General features: G+C 51.4%; 1 protein-coding gene across 2 annotated transcripts; it reads right to left on the bottom strand.

Moving 5' to 3' along the window:
• Positions 1–375: 375 nt before the first annotated feature.
• Positions 376–10,194, bottom strand: Proc (protein C, inactivator of coagulation factors Va and VIIIa). 2 transcript variants are annotated; one of them, XM_026388942.2, is made up of 9 exons: positions 10,133–10,194; positions 8,632–8,722; positions 7,078–7,283; positions 5,971–5,995; positions 5,705–5,842; positions 5,479–5,613; positions 3,053–3,192; positions 2,103–2,220; positions 376–1,058 (listed from the first exon to the last, which is right to left on the bottom strand). In XM_026388942.2, the coding sequence occupies exons 1-9, from the start codon at positions 10,175–10,177 to the stop codon at positions 469–471; spliced, it is 1,488 nt and encodes a 495-aa protein (XP_026244727.2). In that variant the 5' UTR covers positions 10,178–10,194; the 3' UTR covers positions 376–468. The 2 variants fall into 2 exon arrangements, with proteins under 2 accessions (XP_026244727.2, XP_026244732.2); XM_026388947.2 differs by having other exon boundaries at positions 7,078–7,244.
• Positions 10,195–11,547: the final 1,353 nt, after the last annotated feature.

Here is an 11,547-nt window from a genome sequence, read left to right as displayed (position 1 = left end):
CATATAACCACTAAGCCACATCCCCAGCCTTTTTAAAGTTTTTATTTAGAGACATGGTCTCACTGAGTTGCTTAGGGCCTTGCTAAATTGCTGAGGCTGGCTTTGAACTTGCAATCCTCCTGCCTCAGCCTCCCTAACTACTTGGATTACAGGCGTGTACCACCATGCCCAGCTTCATTCTTTTATATAAAGAGAGCAAAAACACACCCCCAATTATATTAGTTTCAGACCCCACAAAATTGAACCTGTTCCTCCCCACTCCACAGAATTGCTTGAGAGTTAAATAATATTCTGTTCATAAAGTGTGTGACATAAAGTAGGTACTCAATAAGAATGATCCAGAACAGGAATAAAAGGACAGACAGAGGCACAGGCTGTCACATACCCTTTAATGTCCCAGGTATTGCCATTCAATAGCCCAACTCCACTGCAGAGTGGCCTCTGGGGTCCAGAGATAAGACAGAGGTGCTATGGCACCTGGATCTTGGTGGAGTTGTTCTTGTCCCTGATGTGGCTGTGAATCCAGTCTAGGTAGCGGCTGACCTTGGTATAGACACCATAGTTGTTCAGGAGTCCACAGCCCTCCCCCCAGCTCACCAGGCCCACCAAGAACCAGGTGCCTCGCGAAAGAGCGACCATGGGTCCCCCACTGTCCCCTTCACAGGCATCCCGCTCATCCCCTAGGATGCCTGCACACAGCATGTTCTCGGAGATCATGTTGTTCATGACCTCCATGCACTCATTGCGCGGGGCCACAGGAATCTTGATGAAGGTGAGGACAAAGGTGCGGTTTCTCTTGGACTCCTTCTCTCGGCTGTTGTGATAACCCCAGCCGGTCACCACTGTCTCTTGGCCGGCCTGAGTGAGCTCACGCTCTGCAAGGCCACTGTCAGGGAGGCAGATGGGCACAATGGTCTTTGAGAGGGTGACGGGCTGGGCCAGGCGGAGCAGGGCAATATCATTGTCGCTGGTGCTCCGGCTGTAGTCAGGGTGGATGTAGACGTCCCTGATGTTCAGGTCCACTTCCCACTTGTCCCGACGCCGCAGGTCATACTCACCTGCAGGGCAGAGAATGCTGTCAGAGTGGACCAAGGAAGTCAGGGAGAGCAGGAAGGCCCAAGGCCCTGGAGACCAGCAGACACAGACCAGAGCCACCAAGGGAAATACGGAGCACCCAGAGCTGGAGAAACAAGGGACAGAGCAGCAAGACCCAAAGAGGAGGACATAGGTACTGCAGGGAAAGAATAATTGGGGCCCACAAGCAAGAGACCAAATCCTCCCTGGCAAGGTTCAGGGGTTCCTGGGATGGAGGGCCTGGAAATCCCACACCAAGCCCCATGAAGGGTCACCGGCCATCAGTTGTGCCGATGGTAATTGTAAGAAGCATGAATGTGGACATTCTCAATACACCTTTTTCTTCTTTTTTGCCAGAAAAAGAGAGAGTCTAATGAGAGCCCCCTCTAGAAACTGTCAGAGTGAGACCCCCACCCACCCACCAGACTCCTGCTGTGGCAGATGCCAGGGTCCCTTGCTGCACAATTCCATCCCCAGAAGTCTGTGTGAAGCCTGGCTCTGAGGCCAGGTCTGGTGGGTCTCTGCATCCTTGTGTGCTGAGGCCCCCATGCAGCCTGCTTCAGGTGAGTAGGGGTGACAAACATGTGGGCCCAGATTTGAAGAGGGCACTCAATCCAGGGTTAGTGATGCACGCCTGTCAGCCCAGAGACTTGGAAGGCTGAGGCAGAAGGATTGCAAGTTCAAGGCCAGCTTCAGCTACCTGGTGGGGACTCAGGCAATTTAGTGAGACCCAGTCTCAAAAGAAAAGAAAGAAAGAAAAAGCTAGGGATAAAGTTCAGTGGTAGAACACCCCTGCGTTCAATTCCCAGTGGAAAAAAATAAAAGGGGCACTCAAGAGAAACCCCTTCTAGCCTGGTGTCACAGGGTGGGCACGGAGTAGGCACATAAGGGTCTTCTACCAAAGCACCTTCTATGGAGTTCAAGCACCCTGAGACCAGGGTCTTTCAAACCTGGACAGCCTGCCCATTACCCACTGCCACCCCTGACCCAGGCCTCTGGCAGCCCCCCTGACTGGCTCCAGATCATACCAAGCCTGACAGTGAGCTTCCTGGCGTTCTCCATGCAGTGGGCTGCGGTCAGCACCCAGGAGGTGTGGATGAGCACCCCGCCGCAGGCCAGCTTCTTCTTTGAGTCCAGTAGGATCACCTGGAAGTGGCGGGGGGGAGTGTTGACATCACAGGGTTGCCTTTGACAACTCCTAGTCCAGGGCCTCTAAGTCTCACAGGGTTCCTGGCACGGTTCTCAAGTGCTTCCCTGGGCTCTCTGGTCACATGGGCATACGTAGACTTGTGGCCCTTTTCTAGCATTCTCTATCTCTTTCTAACATTGTTTGGGTTGACCTGGCTCAGGCAGTCATCCTCAGCCACACCATCACAGAGAGAAGCCTCTTCACCTTGGGGGCTTTGGAAGACTTTGTAGCCCCCAGGCTGCCTTGGGCATCCCTCAGGCCTCCCTCAGCCTCTGTCCTGATGGCTCTCCTGGCTCTGCTCCCCCTGGGTGGCTAGTATGTAGGATCCTAAGCCTCTCAGAGTCCATGAGCTCTCCAAGGCCAGTACCCTTGCTTGTTGATTTCTGGTTGGTTTTCCCTCTCCATAGAGAACAGAAACTAGCAAGTGCTCTTAGGCCAGCCCTCCCTCCTAGCCTTCTCCCACTCAAGGTACCTCTCTTATCAGCAGGGCCTCTGCCTAAACAAACTCCCACCAACAGAGCTTTACCTTTCCAGCTCTTTCTACAACCATAACTCTTCCTGCATATTCCCCTTTTTGGCCCATGACCCATACCACCCTGTCCTTGCTATTCCCCTTCTACCAGGTCACCTCTGTCTTTCCCTGAGCCCTACCCCCACCCTTATCAGCAGTCCCCCCCAAGCAACAGCAAATTCCCTCCCCCATTCTGCATCTTGAGCTGGAACTCCCAGGAGGACCTCAGAGACCCCTGACCCAGCAAAGGAGAGAAGCAGCCACTCCTCTCCTCTTACCTGCCAAGGGCTGTCTCCCTGTCGGGTAATTGACCCATTGACAATCCTCGGATCTACTTTGTTGACTTGGTTTGTGTCACGTTTGAAGTAACTGCGCTTCTTCTCCATTTGCATCCCTAGTCTTCCACATGGGAACCTCACTAAAGGTAGAGGGAGATGGTAAGGGGCCTTCCAGGCACTACTCCTGAGACTGTCCTCCTTTCTTGATTCTCCTCCTGCCTATAGGCTAGTTTGGCATGTTGTATGTTTCAAAGGATAAATGATGCTTATAATACTCCATATTGGCTGTGAATCTCCTCTGATCCATCTGTCCATCAGTCAGTCAACAAACAGTGCAAGACAGATCAAGCAGCATCACTACCTGTGTCCTTGCATCGGTTATTAAATGTCTCTGTGGTTCATTATAGCCCAGTGCTGTCGGGGATAATCCCCAAGATACATAGGAAGGTCCCTTGACAGGATGCTGCCAAGCTCCTAACAGAGGTGAGAAATTTTAGGGAGAAGGAGGTGGGGGCATGCTTGGAGAGCTCAAAGTAACCCTGAGCATAATTCCAAGGCCTCTTTTCTAAGAGAAGAAAGCATACCATGAAAAACCAGGGACTGGATAATCTGCCTGGGTATGCTTCTAAAGGGCCTTGAATGTTAGGTTGGAGGATCTAGACTTGCAGGGCGTGAGGACACCTTCAGCCGGAGAACCATGTAATGACAGAATGCAACGTAGACAGCAGTAGCAGAACTCCGGAAACTGAGCATTGTGACTGATTTAGCAGAAGGAGAAAGCAAAACTCTCAGCCAGTAACGGGGCACCCAGAAGCCAAGGATTGTATCCCAGAGCTTCAGGAGACCTCAGTGCCTCTGAGGGACATGGTACAAGTGCAACTTGCACACAGAAGCCATGTTGAGAGTTAATAGGAGAGACCCCTAGAAGCCAGGCATGTTGGCACACCCCTGCGGTTCCAGCTACTTGTGAGGATGAAGTAGAAGGATCAGGCAAGTTTGAGGCCAACCTGAGCAACTTAGCAAGACCCTGTCTCAAAATAAAATAAAAAAGGTTGAGGATGTAGCTCAGTGGCAGAGCACTGGCCTGCAAAGCATGCACAAGGCCCTGGATTCAATGGCCATCACAAGAAAAAGAAAAGAGAGAGGAAGAGACCACTAGAGACCATCTCCTCAATGGTGAGATGCCCCTCTCCCTCTCCTACAGAAGACAGTCACCTGCAGAAACAGACTGTGACTAGGAATTCCAGGCAGCACTGCTGCTACTGCTGTGATGGTGAACTGTTTGACCACAGGGAGTCGGACAACATCTGCAGGAACCCCAGAGCCAGCTCCTTGGTTCCACCCTGCTCCAAGGCACTGGAAGCCAAGCCTGAGATCCCTTAGCAAGACTTCAGAGGCCTCCCCTCCAAAACTGGCCTAAATGGAAGCCCTAAGGATCCATACAGTAAGGAGAATGATTCTGGCCTTCTGATGACCTCACAGAAGAGTCCCCAGACCCACAGGGCCACCAGGCATTGCCTTGCAACTTACTGTGTCTCTCAAATTATTTCAAAATACAAAGCAAGAAAAAAGTTTTTCAATGGAAGGATTGGAATATAAAGTTGTAGAAAATCTCTTGAAAGAACACACAATCAAAGAGATGGAAAACAGTAGAGATGATACAACTAGAGAGATACAGAAAGAGAAGATGAACAAGGCAGAGAGATTGTCAAAGAAATAATTTGTGTGTGTGTGTGTGTGTGTGTGTGTGTGTGATGCTGGGGATTGAACCCAGGGTCTTGTGCATGCAAGGTAAACACTCTACCAACTGAGCTATATCCCCAGATCCAAAGAAATATTTTTTTAAAAATGCTCCTAGAGGTAGAAAATATAAATTTCCTCTTTAAAAGGGTCCAAGAGGAAGTGGAGGGGAAATTCTTTCCACATCAAGGAAAACCTGGGGAAATTCATTGTAAGGGGTAAAATCCTGACTCCTTAAACTTTGTACATAATAAATTTGATAAAGACAAAAACATATAAAAAGGAAAATATAAAGGAAGGCAGAATCAGGATTCTGTTCTCTCCTGGAGGATCAAGGGATACAGAGGGAAATAAGATACAGGGCTGAAAATGTGTCCAAAGGAAATAAACACATCCAGGATAGATGGAGGGACATGCTGGAGACCTGGCCCCTAGATCTTCTTAGACTCTGGAGATGGGTGGCCTATGCTCCAGAAGGTGTCCCCAAGGAGAGCAGGGCCATCTGGAGGAAGGCAGGCAAGTAAGCAAGAAAGCCTGGTGGGCAGAACCAGCCAAGGGGCGCAAGTTGGGGCGGGCACGTGGATGGTCACCCTAAGACTCCCCCTATTCAAAGCTGCGCGTTCCTTTGCGGCTGGATTCCCGCGCCCAAGGAAAGAAGTGTGAGGGCCGGGGCCGGGGCGGCTCACCTGAGGCCTGGCAGTGCAGGTGGTCATCAGCCAGCTTGTAGCCCGGCGCGCAGGTGCATCGGCGCCCGCCCTGCTCCTCCAGACAGTAGTGCATGCAGCCACCATTGTCCACCGAGCAGTTGGAGAAGCGCACCTCTGGGCAGACAGGAGACCGCGGAGAGCCCACAATGGCGCAGTGCGCCAGGGGTCAGCCACCCGCCCGGCCCCACCCCGGCGCCCCACTTACCGTTCTGGCAGAAGCTGCCCTCCCAGCCCCTGTGGCAATCGCAGCTGAAGCCACCGATGCCATCGATGCACGTGCCGTGTTCACAGCACGGGCTGGTGCATTGGTGCTCCGAGGGCGCTCCTTCGCACTGATCACCGTCTGTCGCACGCAGCATGATGAAAGGTGGAGGTCATAACTACCGTCAGTTCCCTTCCCGACCTCCTGAAGCCCAGAGACCCAGAGGAGCAGGCCTGTGCAGCCCAGCCCGGAGTTTAGATCTCACTCACCAAAGTACTTGGACCAGAAGGCTAGCTGTGGAGAGAGGGGGCAACTTCAGAGGCCAGCCCCTGTGTAGTAGGAGCAAGGCACCTCTTCCTCCCTTGTAGCCCAGAGCAGCTGTGAGCAGGCTGGGGAAGGGAGGGCTTCCAGACAAATAAGGGTCAACTGCCTGAGGTCACCAGCTGCCTGCAGCTAGTGTTCCTTGCTCCCCTCCTCCTCTTGCACTGGGCCTTCCCAGCCCATGAACAACACTCCTCCCCATGCAGCTGGGACCCAGCTCTCTGGACAATCTATATCATAGTAACTTCTGCAGTGAGAGGGACCTAAATCCCCTAGCAGACTCCCCTGCCTCCTCCCAGCCCCTTCACTCCCTCCCTGGTTTGGGGGGATCCCTTACACATCCAGTCTTTCCCTAAGCCAGTGTTCTCAAGAGTTGGTGAGACCCAGAATGCTGGTTCAGAAAGCCTGGGGCAGCCTAGAGTCTGTGCTTCTAACTAGGTCCCAGCTGCTGCTGGTGGTATTGGCTTTGATCCTCGGACTAGAAAGGACCCAGACCCCACCTCAGCTTCCCTGAGCAATCAGAATTTCTTCCCTGAGAATGTGAACTGAGGCAGAGTGAGTATGAGTAGACACACAAACCCTGGCCAGCAGATGCAAGGGTGGAAAAAGGATGGTAGCCTTTTGGTCACAGAGAAGAGGAGGTGGGGAGAGGCAGAAGTGAGGGGAAGAGAGAGAGAGAGAGAAAGAGAAAGAAGAGAGGGAGGGAGGGAGGGAGGAAGAAAGGGAGGAGGCAAAGATAGCCAATGGCCCCTGGAAGGTGGACTGAACTTCCTACAGAGGGTTTGGGTGGGAATCCCAGCCTAGAGCTGCCCTAAACTTTTCTTTCTGGAGCTCATAGCAGAGTTCTGTTTCCTGTAGCCACAAGAAACAAATCACAAGGACAAGCCCATAGGGCCATTGTCCACACAGCCACCCTCAACCAGCTGGGAGTAGGAGCTGGTGCCCATGGCCTCCCTACATTCCCAAGAAGCCCTCAGGGATTGGTCCCCACCTACTCCTCCCAAACTCAGCCCACCCGTGCACCTCATCCTCTGGACCCAGCCAGGTGGCCTTACTGTGTCATCCACATTTTGGAAAATCTCCTTGGCTTCTTCAAAGTCGCAGATCTCCTCTGTGCACTCCCGCTCCAGGCTGCCTGGCCGGAGCTCCTCCAGGAAAGTGTTGGCGCGTTTGTGGATGCGCAGCACCTGGTGGGCACGCTCACTGCTGGAGAACACTGAGTCTGGTTTGCGGGAAGGCAAACTCACTGTGATGGAGGGGACTGAGAGGGGCTGCAGATCAGGAAGGGATCTGAGGAAGCCCAACTGGAGAAAGAACCTGGAAAAGCCCTGTCTCAGGCCCCCTTAGGGCTTATCCTAATTCCCAATAATGATGCTGCCCCTTGCTCCTCTGCTCTGTCCCTCCACATGAAGCAGATGACTGTCGGGTGACAGGAGCTTTGACCGTTTAGAGCAAGCGTATGCTTAGAGATGGACCTCCTTTAAATCCCAACCTGACCTCTGTGTAACCTTAAAACGATGTCTTTCTCTCTCGAACCTCAGTTTGCTCATATAAAATATGGGATGAAATAAGCATGTAAAATAATACCATGCATGTCACAAAAGTAAATATTCAATTTCAAATGCCACATGCTGCTGCTGTTTAGATTGCAAAGTTCAGTCGGTCTCATTCTCCCGCTACACATTGTGCAATCCCTTCTGGTCACTCATCCTCCTTTTCTTACTCCATCAAGTATTTCTCATCTCTTCCCCTTGGGCAGGGACTCCAGAAGGACAAAGATCTGTCATCCAATGCATGTCATCAAGTGTCTCCTGAGCTCTGAGAGGTGCCTGTCTTGGGTAGGAGAAGAGCTAGGAAGGAGGGATCAATTTAGGGGAGTGAGTAAGAGGGGCTATCTGTCATCCAATGCATGTCATCAAGTGTCTCCTGAGCTCTGAGAGGTGCCTGTCTTGGGTAGGAGAAGAGCTAGGAAGGAGGGATCAATTTAGGGGAGTGAGTAAGAGGGGCTGGAGTGAAAGGCATCCCACAGGAAGAGGTACCTGAGCTCAGATGGAGAAGATCACAAGTGGGCAGTGGGTTTGGGGGAGTGGGAAGGGGCATCTCAGGAAGATAAGCAACTCAAGAAAAGGCACAAGTGTAAGAACCAGCTTGGTGTGGCTCTATGGGCAAAGCATTTGTCCTGCAGTTGCCCCGGAGAATCATGTTCTCTTCTGTGGAGATCAGGGAGAGGGCTGGGGCAAGGCATTGAGGCTTCAGAAAAGCATTTTAGGAGAAGTTTATGGGATAGTGTGGGTGGAGGCCTGGGTCTGAGCCCTTCACAGTTGAGGGAGTGAGTCGGTGGAGTGGGAAGGCCCAGGGAGTCTGTGGACGCCCCCCTTCCCACCCCCCCACCCCCGTCGCTGTCATCACCTGTGTGTGCCCTCACAGCTCCTGGTTTGTGTTCTGAAAGCTGGCCTGCCTTGGCCTATAGGCCAGTTCATGCCAATCCTGCCTGCTTTCACCGCATCCAAGATCAGAGGAGGTGGAGGATGATGTGAGGACAGGGCAGGTGGCAGTGAGGGCATGTCAAGGCTTTGAGGGTCTTGTGGTAGGGGTGGAGGTAGCCTTACCAGGAAGGGTTGATGTGCCGGAAATTCCCCAGGTGGCCACGAACAGCAAGAGGCTTGCAAGCTGCCACATTCTGGAGTTATTGACACCTGTCTGAGAAAGACTTCTAAGTTCCTGGCAGCCCCACATCAATGTCGGTCTGCCTGCCATCATCCCCCAATTCCATCCCCTTCCCAGGAAGAGACGTGAATGAAAGAGGCATCGCTATGTACCCATTGTCAGGGAAGAACCTGGGGTGAGGGTCTTTGTTCACTAGACAGCCACCTGTCCCCTCAGTCTCCTCTTTGTGGGGCTAAGGTTATACCACCTGCCTGAGAAAGCAGAAAGCATGCAGGGTTTCTTTTGATGATCAAAGGGGATTCCACTCAGAAATGCCTCGCATGGAGATGAGATGCACTAGAATATTCATTTGTGCCCTCTTTTCCTTCATTTTTTGATGATGACTGAGAGGTAGGGCTTTGCTGGTCTGATAGCTGAGCTAAGAATAACAGCTATCACTGATTGGACATGGGGTGTTCTTCAAACAATTTGCACACAATTCAGGACAGGCCATGATGCAGATGGTCTGGTGCAAACCCCAGCACTTACTAGAGGGCAGAGTTGGGGGAGATGCTTAACAACTCCATGCCTTGTTTGTAAAATGGTAGGATAGCTATGTTTCTCTCTGAAGGGGCTATTGAAAGGATCAAATGTTAGTACATACACATAAAGCTCTTAGAACAATTTGTGGGTGGGTGGCTGTGGGTATAGCTCAATGGTAGAATACTTGCTTAGCATATGTAAGGCCCTGGTTTCGATTCCCAGGACCATAAACAAAAACAAAACAGGGTTTGCACATAACAAAAATCTCAGTAAACATTATCTGTTATTACCTCAGTTAAGGCTTACAACCGCCCAAGAGGTGGTTAATGTTGTCACCCCTGTTTCATGAAGGCAGGGGGAGACTGAGGCTTAGGAGGCTAAGTAGTTTATGAAAAGTTCACAATCAGGAGGTATCAGAGCTAAGACTCAGCGCAGGGCCTGTATGACTCCAGGCCTAAAACCACTTCTGCCCCAAGCCACTGGTGCCCCACAACGCCACAGGACAAGAAAATCAAGAGCCTTCCACTTCTTCCAAGACCAAGTGCCTGCCCCATCCACGCACCCTAGACTGACCCCATTTCCTTCACAGCTGATCAAACGTTTAATTAAATGAAATGCCCCATCCTTAGAGGTGGGGACAGAGTAGAGATAATGTAGGGTCCTGGTTGCCTCTGGGGATGGCCCTGGGCCCCAGGGAACCCCTCAGCAGACTTCCACTTGACTCACAGTCTGGAAAAATCGAGGCATGTGGTGAGAGGGCCCCTTTGGACTACGGCACTCCGGCCTGGAGGACGCCAAGCCATGCCCACATTTCCCTGGACCCTTGCTCAAGGATTCCACCCTCACACAGCTCAACTGTCCCTCTCCCTTCTGCACCTTCCCTTCATACTCCCTCACAGTACTGCCTCGAGGGGGACTTACAGGGGTGGGTCGCAGAGAACTGCAAGTTCGCCCTCCTGCCGCCATGATACCCCGGAACTCAGGTTAATCCATAACCACAAATATTTGCTTGGCCCTCGGTACTGAGGCCTCCCTCTCCACAGATAAACAAACAGGTGGTGCTGACAGTCCTGGTCTTGGCTCCTGATGGCTCAATTTTCCCAAAACTCACCTCTGGCCACCAAGATGCCCTCTAGCAGGGAGGGAGGTAAGAGCAGGACACTCTCAAAACCATTGACAGATTTTGGCCTCATAGAGGCTGGCTGAGGAAGAATGTTGTCCCCATTTTGCAGTTGGGGCACTTTTAGTGGATATATATCCACTAAATATCTAAAATGGACTTTTAGTAGAGATATTGCAGTTTGCCCACGATAGATACAACAAGTAACAATACTTCATCAAATCTAGAATGTCATTAATTATAAGATGTACCTATTTATTGGTTGCACAAAGACATACCATCTCTCATGTGGATCTTCCCCACATGGGCATGGGGCCCTCAGCTCCAATCACACATGTCACCCTCCACCCAACTGCACATGGCTATGACTATAAATAATCTCTATGTTGAAGATGAAGATGCTCAGAAGTCTTGCATTACTTGTCCAAATTGATTAATCTGGTAGGTGGCAGACCTGAATTAGAACTTTGGTCTTCCTGGTCTCACTTGGCCACTTTGAGAATGCATGAAAAAAAGAAACAAGATTATGGAAAGGGTGCCTAGAGTTCATAGCTGAAATGTTAGCAAGAAGAATGATGAAATAAAGTCCTGGCTCAGAGCCTTTGTTTGTGTTCTGCAGGCTGTCAGCATTTATTAAGTATCTTCCTTGCCTGGACTTGGCTCTTCCAGAGATGTCCATTTTTTTTTTCCTCTGCGCAGGGCCTTCCTTAGAGGACTTAACCATGCTCTTTCAGTCTGTGTCCCTGAGTGGGGCATGTGACCCCACCCCAGTGGCTTCTAGTGATTGCACAGGAAGTCACCTGGCCCAGGAGGCAGATCAGATTCTCTCTCCCAGCTCCCAGGAGCAGGGCCTCTGGCTCTCACTGCACTCTGAGCATTGGACTCAGAAGAGTTTGAACCTAGGATCTGGGCACCTGTGTTTGTGCCCTACCCGAGATGGAGAGGAAATGAGGAGACTCATAAGATAAGGGGATGAAGTGTTGGGGTGCATGGGGACAGAGGGGGAGGTGGAGGGTGAGGAAACTGAAATGGAGCCTATGGGAAGTGGGGAGCCAGTGGCTGTTTGTGAGGGTAGCTACTTAGAGAAGGGTGACAAATTCCTGGCCACTCAAGCAGAAAACATGAAGACCAAGTGCAGGATCCCACGAGATGGGTGGACTTAGGTGGGCAACTGTTTGATTTTGTTTTGGTTTGGTTTTGCAGTGCTGAGCTGGAA

Source organism: Urocitellus parryii, chromosome 1, assembly GCF_045843805.1.
Source record: "Urocitellus parryii isolate mUroPar1 chromosome 1, mUroPar1.hap1, whole genome shotgun sequence".
Classification (NCBI taxonomy): domain Eukaryota; kingdom Metazoa; phylum Chordata; class Mammalia; order Rodentia; family Sciuridae; genus Urocitellus; species Urocitellus parryii.
Note: the sequence above shows the minus strand (reverse complement) of the source record. Positions and strands in the feature narration are given on the sequence as shown.

Excerpts from the sequence above, each read along its gene's own strand:
- Proc (XM_026388942.2), bottom strand. The coding sequence starts at position 10,177 with ATGGCGGCAGGAGGGCGAACTTGCAGTTCTCTGCGACCCACCCCT. Across the intron at positions 5,996-7,077 it reads TCCAAAATGTGGATGACACA|CTAGCCTTCTGGTCCAAGTA; the intron begins GTAAGGCCACCT and ends CTCTCTCCACAG. Across the intron at positions 5,843-5,970 it reads CTTCTGGTCCAAGTACTTTG|ACGGTGATCAGTGCGAAGGA; the intron begins GTGAGTGAGATC and ends TGCGTGCGACAG.